At 39.1% G+C, this 13,546-nt stretch overlaps 1 protein-coding gene across 1 annotated transcript; it reads left to right on the top strand.

The window, feature by feature from the left end:
* Window positions 1-214: 214 nt before the first annotated feature.
* Window positions 215-2,314, top strand: LOC115928664. Its single transcript, XM_030996329.1, has 3 exons — window positions 215-290; window positions 1,313-1,602; window positions 1,855-2,314. Exons 2-3 carry the CDS (start codon window positions 1,366-1,368, stop codon window positions 2,044-2,046), a joined length of 429 nt encoding a protein of 142 aa, XP_030852189.1. The 5' UTR covers window positions 215-290; window positions 1,313-1,365; the 3' UTR covers window positions 2,047-2,314.
* The last annotated feature ends 11,232 nt before the right edge of the window (window positions 2,315-13,546 follow it).

The raw sequence follows: 13,546 nt of genomic DNA, 5'->3' as shown, positions 1-13,546 counted from the left end.
GTTGGTCTCCAATTTCTACTCACTGAAAATGCTTCGCAAAACTCCAAAATATGTGAGGAAGAGGAAGGTGTTCAAAGGAGATCAATACCAGATATTACAGAAGAGTAACATGAATGCTGGAGAGGTGCCGGAAGAACTAACAGCTAATTCAGAGATCGAGGAAGCTTTCCCTGAATAAGTGTTTGGACAGACCTATTTCTGGCCCTAGCTGGTCCCACATGTGAAAATCCGCGTCATTAGTGGCCCACAACTTGCAGCTGCTTTGCAAAAGGCTCACGTGTGTCTGGGAGGTATGTACTTACTATCAAACAATATTTTTAGTTTGCAAACTGTTACTTTGAGATTGTATTGCATGCTCAAGGGGTGAATGGCTCAAAAAGCCAAATCAAATGATTAAGAATAGAGTAAAGGAGGGGGTAATCGACCATCACCAGTTTTCGGCCGATCCGTTGGATGCATGGTAAAATCCCTTTAAAATCCATCGCATAACAGCATATCATATATCCCACACATACCATACCATGCCAGAGTCACTGAAGAACCACATTTGCAATGGAAAATATATCCTAAAATATCACATTTTAACGATGTAATCGGCGGTCCCGCTCCCCGAATCTTAAAAATTAAGTATCTTACCCGTGTAAGGAATATGGGTACCATAAAATGAGCTTTATTTCAAGTATTTTTCAGATTTAGAGTCCGATTTTGTGTGAGTCGCAAGCTCAAAAGTATCTCATCGCATGTATTTAATCAATGCAGCCGGATACCGCAGCGCACACACGATATCTCTGTCTAATTCAGATTCCAATTTCTGATCACCACAGAGGTAGTTTTCGGCACGGGAAGCTCCGGCTTGGGATACCTGCTCCGGCCGCTAGTGCTATAGATCAGTGGGGAAACGCATGGCGCGCTTGCTTGCTTCCTATTGACTTTGTACATGCGGCCGAAAACTACCTCCGAAACAGTGAAAATTGAAATGAATGTTGTCATGGCAATTCATGATTTTTTTTCTGGGATTCTTTCTTTGTTTAAATAATAATAGTATTTGCTTCATGATTTGAACAAGAAATGATAATAAATAGGAAGTAAAGAGTCCCAAAAATAGGATTTTGTCTTAAGTGGCCGAAAAACCCCTCCTTTACTCTATGGTGAATCGAAGTGGGGGCATCGGAATTGTCGTGAAATCTGTGAAAATGTGTATTTGTGTAATATACTACATGTATGTCATAACTAGCACTTTGTTATTATTTGGGGATTGTGCTTTTCAAAATATTTTCCCTGTTCCATAAAGTGTTTTGGATATCTTTTACAGGGCATCTCATTCCTCTGGAGAATTTGTCAAAGAGGAATGGGTTGAACTGCGCCATGGTCCTTGGTTGCTTCATTTGCAAGAAGGAGAGGACATTCTCTTCATCAGAAAATGAATGCGAAGGACGTGGGAAGTCTGCAGAAATAAACCGCAGAGCTACTCTGACAGCAACGGAGGTTGGTTTGGCACGGGATAGCTTGTGCGACTTGCTGACCATCCTCGGAACAGCCCCACTAGTCGAAGCCCCTAGCTACAACAGGCACATAGCCACTTTATCTTCCTTATCCCAAGAGGTTAGTCACCAGCCTTGTGTTTTCTTCATTACATTATCTTAGCTGTACGTACATTTAATGCAAACATATTTTTATTTCTTAGTTATGGTCGATAGACAGTATAATACATGTACATCAAGATCCCTTCTTGTCAAATCAAGGGATGAAAATTAATCAAATCTAAATATTTGTAATAGGGTCTAATAAGTAAGGGGCCTGAGGGAACTTGAAATTTACTTGTTATTTATTACAAACTCTTTTTATTTTCTGCAGACCAGTAAGGATCAGAAGAAGAAGGTGGCAGCATGCCTACGTCAAAGGGCCATGGACAAGGATCTGACCATCAGGGAAAATGATCATGTGGACGTGGCAGTGCCCTACGATGGAACATGGCATAGACGAGGTTACACATCGAATCATGGGGTGGGGGTAGTGATACCGATCGATACAGGGGAGATTGTTTGACAGAGGGCCTATCAAGATCATGTAAACAGTTTGAGTATAGAAAGGGTTGGGTCTTCAGTGTTCTCAGCCAGAGGGACCTTAATCGCCTTCAGAGACCCCAAAAATGAGCAGCAAGGCTTGTATTTTCTGCTCCTCTTCGAACTCACATACAACCTCTTTGACTTGAACTTCATTGTACATGTTTATACAATGTTTTAGAACATTGCAACTCAGTGCCTTAGTTTTTATTGTACATGTTTATATATATTTTAACTTGCCTTTCATTTTAGTCATGGGAGGATTTCTTTACTCGTGATTATTCCATGGTTGGTTCCGATTATCACCACTTCTTATATATGCGCTGGTATAGTAGCACCGGGATAACATTGGGGATACTGCAGGAGATACTATCCTGTCGGTGGGTCACGTAAACCCCAGGTATCTGGGGTGATCGGAGGGAGTTACTACCCTTCCGCTGATCGCGTGACTCGAGACCCCACAAATATAGTGTTTCCATAACTATGTTATTTATGCATTGATGATTTTGTGAGTATTGAAAAGTTGTGGGGATCATCCGTAGGAGATACTATCCTACCGGCAGGTCACGTAAACCCCAGGGACCTGGGGTGATCGGAGGGAATTACTATCCTTCCGCTGATCGCGTGACTCGAGATCCCACAAATATAGTGTTTCCATAACTATGTTATTTATGCATTGATGATTTTGTGAGTATTGAAAAGTTGTGGGGATCATCCGTAGGAGATACTATCCTACCGGCAGGTCACGTAAACCCCAGGGACCTGGGGTGATCGGAAGGAGTTACTATCCCTCCGCTGATCACGTGACCGGAGATCCCTACAATTTTGAGTTTCACTCATGGTACATGTACCCTTAAGATTGTTGAATCATATCACGTTTATACATTATTGTCGAATTGTTTATGGTGGACCCTCTTTATTGTGGTTATAAGATTTTGTTATTGCTTTTATGCATGTTACTTGTTTTACTTTGACTTTCCTACTTTACATGTTTTGAGGAAAAGGACTCCTAGTTTCGGAGCGGAATAAATGTCGAGCAAACTGCAAATCAGTCTAAAGTTGTCTTCTTCCTAGAATAACGTGATCATAATAAATGATCAGAGTCATTCTGGGAGAGTCAAGGATAGACAAAACAATTGCTGGCATAGGCCAGAAATAGCGCGCGCCTTTTACAGCTGTTTAAGCGGTGCCTTTGTGAGACAGCGACATGTGAAATTTACCTCTGTAAAGAAACCGAAAATGCGCACAGCCAGTGAATCTACAACGGTGGAGTTATGCGCGCAGTAAGCGTGGGAACGCCGTGTGCAAGATTTTCTCACTTTCGACTTTATCTCCGCTCGGAGAAGTCCTTTTTCCCCGGCCCACCCACCCCTCTTTAGTTTAAGTAGAGTTGAAGAAGTAAACTACTTAAAGTTGATTGAGGATTGACAAATTGGAAGTACAATGTTGTTTTGAGTGATATAACGAATTGTATGTATTTAATATCATGGTAACACGGGGGTTGACTGGGGGAGGATTTCTTTACTCGTGATTATTCCATGGTTGGTTCCGATTATCACCACTTCTTATATATGCGCTGGTATAGTAGCACCGGGATAACATTGGGGATACTGCAGGAGATACTATCCTGTCGGTGGGTCACGTAAACCCCAGGTATCTGGGGTGATCGGAGGGAGTTACTACCCTTCCGCTGATCGCGTGACTCGAGACCCCACAAATATAGTGTTTCCATAACTATGTTATTTATGCATTGATGATTTTGTGAGTATTGAAAAGTTGTGGGGATCATCCGTAGGAGATACTATCCTACCGGCAGGTCACGTAAACCCCAGGGACCTGGGGTGATCGGAGGGAATTACTATCCTTCCGCTGATCGCGTGACTCGAGATCCCACAAATATAGTGTTTCCATAACTATGTTATTTATGCATTGATGATTTTGTGAGTATTGAAAAGTTGTGGGGATCATCCGTAGGAGATACTATCCTACCGGCAGGTCACGTAAACCCCAGGGACCTGGGGTGATCGGAAGGAGTTACTATCCCTCCGCTGATCACGTGACCGGAGATCCCTACAATTTTGAGTTTCACTCATGGTACATGTACCCTTAAGATTGTTGAATCATATCACGTTTATACATTATTGTCGAATTGTTTATGGTGGACCCTCTTTATTGTGGTTATAAGATTTTGTTATTGCTTTTATGCATGTTACTTGTTTTACTTTGACTTTCCTACTTTACATGTTTTGAGGAAAAGGACTCCTAGTTTCGGAGCGGAATAAATGTCGAGCAAACTGCAAATCAGTCTAAAGTTGTCTTCTTCCTAGAATATAAAATGAAGAACCGACCGACCGACCAGGTTTTTGCTGGGCTGGTGAGCGTATATCGTCGCACGGCTGGCAGAAGGGCGTTAGCTCGAATTTCAGGTCAAAAATCGATTTTTGATATTTCATGTCATATAATAGAGTTTTCAAAGCTCTTTCAAATGATGTGATCGAGATGGCATAAAACGAAGTAAATGATTACGTAATCGACAATAGTAAAAGGGCGTTAGCACAAACTGTCAGATATCGCGCTAAGCAGAAGGGCGTAAGCCCTCTACGCCCTTTGCATATTAGGCGCGAGCGTAAATTTTGATCAAAGCAGAAGGGCGTTATCGCGAAGCTGACGTCTGCTAGGCCTGTGGTAAGCAAAATAACTGCTTCTTCTTTTAAATAACGTGTTGTAAATGTCAAATTATCTGGAAGATTTGATATATTTGGTCATACTGATTACATTATGATTAGGATCGTTAGAATATTTTGATTTTATCGGGTAAAAATGCGATGTATAATGATGATAATTAATACGTTGCCCCATGTATTGATTTATATGGTATCACGGGCAAGTAGAGTCATTACGCATTATCATTGACTCTCTGTGCTGGGGTGGATGTTGAGTGGCATTGACTCTATGCTTTGCTGGAGTGGGTTGCAATGTAAGCGCTCCCTTGAAGTTGAAGGCCTCCAAATATGAAGTAGATCTAGGTCTAGCAACTAGCATGAAGCCCCAAGTCAAGGGTGATTTTCGAAAGTGCGTTCCACGCAGTTACTAGCTGTCCCGAGGGAAAACGTCAGTTCCGGTAGAGTTGGGTGCGGGATGTAATGTTGTTTGTGTGAGGTTGTTCAGTTAGATCAAGATACATGTACAGTATGTAGGAGTAGTCGTCAATCTATAGATCTATGTGCCATGATAATCATTTCACTGTTTTTTCGCTCATGGAAAGACGAGACAAGACAACAATTTGTAAAGACAGTGGTACGGATTGAAATTTGAAAGCATGCTTAGCGTAGATCTACAAAATTAGTTAAATAAATGCCAGATTGTTAGTAGTATACCGTATTCAGGTATTATTATACCAATTGCAACAGTGCAAGCAGATTCTAGACTCTAGAGGTCTAATACTTTTTATTGTTCAAATCAAATTTGCAAAAATGATAGTAGTCTACAGATATGAAAGGAGAATGGTTTGAATTTTGATACCTTTGTCTTTTAGTGGCTTTGTTCAAATTTAATCAAGGGCAATCTCAAATGATAGTTGCATGTCTAGAACTCAAGTTTCTACTTTCCGCTACAAGTATTGGGGACGGTCAATTGTAAAGTAGCTTGTAAGTTGGATTAGATCTACTTTCAGTCAAAATTAATGTAACCCTTTTGTTTCCCTCACTTTGTCAGGATTTGCACAGGTAGGCTACAGCATGGAGCCAACAACAGAATTGCTTGTTCAGTGGAAAAAAGATGGCTCCAAAAACCGTGGTAGTGTATGGAGATATATTCAATGTCCCTGTAATCCAATAAAAGGGACAAAAGTCTTCATGCCTTGGAAAGGCAGGAGATGGGAGGGAGTTGTCCTGTCAGTGGATGATGAGTCTGAGGAAAGTGATGATGACAGCATACCAGATCAACCAAGGCTTGACGTTGGAGATGTCGGTGTCGGTGTCAGAATGACAGGTAATGTATAATACTATTGATGAAACAGTGTTGGCCTACATACTATTCTGTTTGGTTTGATAACAATATGACAGCAATCATTGAACTGAAATGCTATTCAGTATCCAGGGGCGTCTCCAAAGGGGGGGGGGGGACGCGACACCCCCCCCCCCCCCCACCTGTCAGGATATTGTCGGTAAAATTGCGCTGCCCTCGTGAAAAAAGAGAAAAGTGGGAGGGGAAAAAAGTGAGGGAAAGAAAAGAAAAACAAGAAAAGGAAAAGAGAGGAAAGAAAGGGAAAAAAAGAGAAGAAAAAAAGAGAAAAAAGAAAAAGAGGGAGGAGAGGAAAAAAGAGAAAAGAAGACAGAAACAAACAAAAAGGGGGAAACAAAAGAAACGCGGGTGAAAGAGAGGAGAGAGAGGGGAGGTAAGAGCCTGAGAGAGGAGGAGTGGGAGTAAAAGAAAGAGGGGGTTGTTGGGTGGAGTCGTCTCGTCGAGGGAGCAAGAAAGACATGAGTAAATATGTTACTGTGTCGGGTCAGATGTGTCGGTATTCTTGCTCGATCCTCGTGTACTATATCAATGCAGAAGTTTGAAGTCGGTGAGGTTTATATTGTCGGTCGGCTACAAGTTTTTTTCCCTACGAAATGTGACTTTTTATCCGCTGCGATGACTTCGAGAGTGACTACGACTACAAAACTTGTATTTTCTAGAAGTTTCACTTTCCTATAATATCAGCTAAAGAAATAAGAGGTTTAAAATTTTCGGGGAAACTAAATTCAAACAAGGATAAAGAGTCAGCTATAGTACAACGAATTGTCTTCCTTTCTCTATATTTTGATGAAACGCCAAAAATTCTGCGCTTTGCGCGAGAGGGAAAACTTAATTTAGACGAGTCGAGAACGGTAGAACGAATCGTCCTCTTTATCTAATAATTTAAGGAAACGTCTAAGCTTCCGCGATTTGCGCGGGAGGGGGGACAACCGAATTTAGAAAAGGATTAAGAGTCGAGAATAGTACAACGAATCGTCTGCTTTTCTCATAATTTAAGGAAACGTCAAAACTTCCGCGCGAAAGCACAGGAGGAGGGAAACTGATTTCAGACAAATTAGGGTTAAGAGTCGTGAACGGTACAACAAATTGTCTGCTTTATCTAATAATGTAAAGCCCCACTGTCCTACCTGTAGCTACTTGCTCCCTCTTTATAGAAAACTTCCCCAATCGGTGCCTGTTGGTCCCCCATGATCCTCTTTTTCTTATGTTAGTTGAGAGTTAATGAAATAGCCACCTCTCAGTGACCTCGCTGTGTGGTCTAATCCCTTCTGGCCCAGTAGTATTGACGGTCTTTAAGGAAATGTCAAAGCTTCCGCGCTTCGCGCGAGAGTGGGAAACCGAATTCAGACAAATAGGTCTTATAAAGAGTAGAAAACGGTACAACAAATCATCTGCTTTCTCTAAAAATTAAAGGAAACTTCAAAGCTTTCGCGCTTTGCGCGAGAGGGGGCAACTGAATTCAGACAAATAGGGCTTATTACGGAGTCGAAAACGGTACAACTAATCGTCTGTTTTCTCGAATAATTTAAGGGAACGTCTAAGCTTCCGCGCTTCGCGCGAGAGGGGAAAACTGAATTCAGATAAGGATTAAGAGTCGCAAACGCCGGGTACAACAAATCGTCTGCTTTCTCTATTAATTTAAGGAAATGTCAAAGCTTTCGCACTTCGCGTTAAAGGAGGAAACTGAATTCAGACAATTAGGGCTTATTAAGAGTGAAAAACGCCCAACTATTCGTCTTCTTTCTCTAATAATTTAATGAAACTTCAAAACTACCAAGCTTCACGCGAGCGGGGGAAACTTCATTCAAACAAGGATTAAGAGTCGAGCATATCAACGAATCGTCTACTTTCTCTAATAATTAAATGAAACATCAAAACTTCGGCGCTTCGCGCGGGAGGGGGAGAACTGAATTCAGATAAGGATTAAGAGTCGAGAACAGTACACCGAATCGTCTGCTTTTCTCATAATTTAATGAAACGTCAAAGCTTCCGCGGAAGGTGGAGAAACTGAATTCAGACACGGATTAACAGTCAAGGATGGTACAATAAATTGTCATATTTTCTTAATAATTTAAGGAAACGTCTAAGCTTTCTAAGGCGTATCACCCACCCCCAATTAAAAATGATACGCTTGCCCACTACCGCCCCTCCCTAAAAAGTGCTACGGTGTGTCTGCGTGCTCCCAAATCCGTACGGAGGCGGTACTCACCACGTACCGATACCCAAATTTTGCACACGTTTTTGCACGTAGACAGCATGCACTTGCAAGTACGGCGGGATGTGACCACCGAATTAGTTGACGAAATAATTCGTATATTTATGTCGTCGAGGAAAATGACCATTTGCGCATACACAAGTACTATAGATAGTTCATATGAAAAACAATTTAGATTTTTACCCCAGGTTTATAGGGTTAAATTTGTAGATATTGGGACATTTAATTTTGTCGGTAATTGGTGGCTAGTTTTGTCGGTAATCGTTGGCCTCTACACCCCCCCCCCCCCCCCCCCCCCCACTGAAGAAGGTCTAGCGACGCCCCTGACAGTATCATGATTTCTAAATGAATATTTCTGAATTATTTTCATTGTAGACCATGGACCTCTACCAGATCAACCAAGGCTTGACGTTGGAGATGTCGGGTCACAATGACAGGTAATGTATGATACTATTGATGAAACAGTGTTGGCCTACATACTATTCTGTTTGGTTTGATAACAATATGACAGCAATCATTGAACTGAAATGCTATACAGTATCATGATTTCTAAATGAATATTTCTGAACAATTTTCATTGTACATCATGGACCTATACGAGATCAACCGAGTGTCGGTAGGCTTTATGATGGAGATGTAAAGCAATGAAAAGTAATGTCACGAAGAAACATTGTTGGCTTACATACTTTCCAAAATTATTTGATGATCATTGTTAGCTTTTATTCATATGCAGTAAGTGTCATTTTAAAAAAAAGTTTTCATCAAATTTTCAATTTAGTAAAGTTAAATATATCGTCAGTGGGGTGACAAAACCTTGTATCTCAATTTGTGTACCTAATGGCCTACGACACCACCTGATAAATCCATGGAACGCCTTCTCTGTTTTTTTTACAAATTCCACAAACACCCTTAAACTAAACCTCGTAACTTTAACCCCCTTTGAAGCTGCACTGACAAAACCTCGTAACATAAGATATGTAATCCCTTTTTCTCGTAACTCACACACGGCCTAACAGTACCGAAGTTAGTGTATTCAAATCCTCGTAACTTATTCAACCAAATACTCGTAACTCATTCAGAGTTGAAAGTAAGAACTCGTATCTCAATTTGAATAAAAACTAAAAACTTGTATCTCAATGTAGATAAACGCAAAAACCTTGTAACTCACTTTTAAATATAAAAACTATTATTTTACTGTATTTCAACAATGACATTACAAATTGTATAAATATTCCAGTTTTAAAAAGAAAAGACGGTGTCACAGCACTAAATTTGTTGAGACAGGAAAGTTTTTTTGCTCTCCTGAAAATTCATGATTTTTGAGATACAAGGTTTTGTCACCCCACCGATGATATTAGTTATTTAGTCCTATTAATAAACCAGACTGAGATAGTTGATGAAGTGATATTCAAGTTTTTCTTTGTTTTCTATATTTTTGTAACGTTCTCTTTTTATTCATAGACATGCCTCATTGAAGTTCAAATGTGTCAACATTTCATATGTTTACATGAAGTGTTTAGTACATGCTCCCAGTGTCTTGTTTCCCTGTGTGAACACCACTTCAAAGAGGACAACCCATGTGCAAACCACAATAACTATGCTGTAAGTTAAACTAGCGTTATGTTGATTTCACTAAAAATGCCTTATAAATTATCGTAAAGCCCTTATACAGTATTGATATGGTCAAAAAGAAGTTATAATCCATGATAATTGTTACATTATTCCTTAAGCTGTTTCTGCTAGTTTGCTTGCATTTTTTGAAGATGTTGCAATAGTTAAAAGTATCTGCCCCCCCCCCTGATAATTGTTTAAAATCACAAAAACAATAAAACCATTAACTTTAAAGTCATTGCTGCCATGACAATTTCAGGATATGTTCAAAAAGTTCTCAAAAAAGAATGTAAGTGGCACTCCCCTGGTTATGGGTACCGGTATATTTAAGTTTTGACTGCGGCAAAGCTGAAAGATGAAGGTATCATGCTAACTATATTACAAAATATTACAGTGCTCTCTTTATAATATTATTCCTGGCTTTACATATTTTTACTACCATAGCATCTACTTCAAATTCCGGAGAGGTTTTCAGAAGATCATCCAGCGATCGACACAGTTCTGGAATTGATGACGGTTGTTCCCTTAGCAATCGAAGTGCAGGAGACAGTTGACATAGTTTCAAGTTATCCAAGCAGACAGTGAAGGTAGTACTGAAAAATATTAATGTCTCAAATGTCACCAATTTGAGTTTGTAGTTTACAGTGGGCATTGTCTTTAGGAATTATAAGTCAGTTTGTTGCAATTATGCTGTTGCAGACACCTCTACAATATTCATTAATCAAAACAACAACCTCTTAAGCTAACTTTTGAACCATTTATTTCTCCTACAATATTTACTTCGAAAATGGGTTTTACATTTCTATGTCATAAAGTTTATTCTTGTGTACTTTACAGAGAGTGGCTTCTACACAGAGATATTGGAGAACGTCCTGAACAAAGTGAGGTAAAAGTCTGAAGCTTTAAAATGGTTGCCTGTTACAAATTCCCCCAAGGGAGTGGAGAATTTTCTTTGAAAAAGATAAATGTATTTTTGTTGTACCAGAAAATGGCTGTGTACATCTCTTTAGACAGAGTAAATGGAATAATTGCTCTGCTTCCCTCTGATGGAGGGGTTCTGGGATAAATGACCATGCAGACGTACTGCAATTCTCTTCTTTCTCCTCCCATCTCTCTTTCTCTCTCTCTCTCTTTCACTCCCTTATTTCTTGATGATGGCTGGGTTTAAAGGTGGGGTAAGGGGAGAGAGTGAATGTATTGGTTCATTAAATCAAGGCAAGAGAGGAGAAGCAAAAGGAGAGAAGCATGTCAGTCAGATTGCAAGGTTACAGTCATTTACATTGACTTGCTGCAGTGTTGACTCCTTCATCCTTCACCAGTACTTTTACTTTTATAGAATTTTGCACTCTGTACAGTTCAAAGCATGAATATGTTAAACTAATATTTTGTCCACCACTTTTATATTTTTTATTCTAATACAGAATAAGAGAGCCAGGAAACGTATTGCAGATCCCAACAGCTGCTAAAGTTTCACTTATTGTCATACTTTTTTGTATCGCCTTTGATAATGCTGAAATATTTTTGAAGTATTTTCTTTTTTGTTAACTTACTGCACAGTACGTTAACTGCAGAATACACAAAGTTCTTTTAAGAGCTACCATGTTGTACTTTCTGCCATAAACGTGTGCTACAGTTTCACTTATTGTCATACTTTTTTTTTTATATCGCCTTTGATAATGCTGAAATATTGTTCAAGTATTTTCTCGTATGTTAACCTACTGCACAGTACGTTAACTGCAGAATACACAAAGTTATTTTAAGAGCTACCATGTTGTAATTTCTGCCATGAACATGTGCTACAGTTTCACTTATTGTCATACAATTTTGTTTATTTGCCTTTGATAATGCTGATATATTGTTCAAGTATTTTCTCTTTTGTAAACTTACTGCACAGTTTTTAAAACTATGCTACAAAAGCTCACTAGAGCTAGAACAGATTCAACGCAGAATACAAAACTTTCTTTTGAGAGCTACCATGTTGTTCTTTCTGCCATGAGCATGTGCTACAGATAAGTTCCAATTTTTATATTTAATCATGATTCATTATGATTGATCAATTTTGAATGATTGTACATGGAATTGTAAAATGAACTGTACAAAAAGGATTCCAGTTATATTGCAAAGAAATAAATTCAGTCATTACCATGACAGAAGTGTTCATCTTAACATTTGATTGCTTTGTGCTATTTAGCGTTTATTCTTATATAGTTACATTTGTTCATGGGAAAAATGTGTCCGAGAGAGTAATGTACTAGAATGGAAATGACTAATGCGACAAGAAGATAGACACGCAACTGCAAAAGAGGGGTAACAAACGATTATGAGATGTGTTTAATGGAGAAAGAAAAAGAGAGATAGACAGAGAGATCGATAGAAATAGAGAGAGAGAGTGAGGGGATGTTCTTGTTTGCATGAGAGAGAGAGAGACAGAAAGAGAAAGAATTGAGAAGAAATTGTACATAGTGCTTGGTGTGCCCCCCCCCCCAAAAAAAAAGTATACAAATATACTTTTGATTATTGACAACAATATCCAATCAAACTTAAATCACATATGAAGCACAACGTACAGTATACAGTTGTAGACATAAAGGGCATTCTGTAACAAATTAATGCATTTCCTGCATTCTGTGAAGGATTAAAGATAAATATCAGGATGGGGCAGAGTGATGTGATCAGTGTAATTTTTTAATTTTTTACTCTATTACTCTTTGAATGTATTGACCTCTTTGTATAGAGATACGAATAAGAGGAAATATAATAGAGTTCGAAATCATGGGAATAAATTCCGGAAATCAGCATAAAGTAATTATTACTATTTGAAATTCCAAATAGGTTTAAGGAAACATGAAAAATACCTTGGATACTATAAGCGATGTACTTGGTTAATGCATTAAGAATTACCCTTGCATAATAATCAATAAATTGCCGTGATACATTATGATTTAAAATAAATTGCTGATAAATTTAATGAGTTTTTTGTAAATATTGGAAGCGAAATCCGCAAAGCATAACCTAATACTATTAATTAATGCTAAAACAAAAGCAAACGAAAAATCAAATTTGATATTTTATCATCACAAACAATTGCATGCGTCTGCTTTTTATTTCAGAAAGTCTGAATGACAACACGCTCCATCCGGGCTACACCATGCGCGTTACGCCCTTTTACAAGCTTTACGCGCCGAAGCGTATCTATTTTACTCAAAGCAGAAGGGCGTTACGCGGCTTGCGCCCTTTAGCATGAAAGAAGATGCGCAATAATGCGTTAAGCAGAAGGGCGTTAGCACTAAATCGCCTCAAACTTTTATAAAACTGACTTATTTCCGGGAAAAAATGTCTTGTCGTGTTCTGCTTTAACATTTCTATTAGTCTTTTAAGTTTTAAACCAAATTTCGGGACGGAAAGCAGTTTAAATATAAAACAAATCTTTAAATGCGAATTACTCGAAAAGTAGTTTTCGAGTCGATCGCGCGCTAACGCCCTTCTGCCAGCCGTGCGACGATATATGATTTCATTGATCACGCCATCTTCTTCGGCTTGAGTCAATAACTAGACTGCTATGACAGGCATCGATGTTTATATAGGCTCAAGGGGACGTTACCTACTTATATGACCCGAGGCGCACGGGGCGTCC

This window comes from Strongylocentrotus purpuratus, unplaced genomic scaffold (genome assembly GCF_000002235.5).
Source record: "Strongylocentrotus purpuratus isolate Spur 01 unplaced genomic scaffold, Spur_5.0 spur5_scaffold_3, whole genome shotgun sequence".
NCBI classification, from domain to species: domain Eukaryota; kingdom Metazoa; phylum Echinodermata; class Echinoidea; order Camarodonta; family Strongylocentrotidae; genus Strongylocentrotus; species Strongylocentrotus purpuratus.
The sequence above is the reverse complement of the archived record's forward strand: the minus strand, read 5'-3'. Positions and strand labels throughout refer to the sequence as shown.

Coding starts and splice junctions, on each gene's coding strand:
- LOC115928664 (XM_030996329.1), top strand. CDS start 1,366: ATGGTCCTTGGTTGCTTCATTTGCAAGAAGGAGAGGACATTCTCTTCA. Junction 1,603..1,854: donor TATCTTCCTTATCCCAAGAG/GTTAGTCACCAG, acceptor TATTTTCTGCAG/ACCAGTAAGGATCAGAAGAA.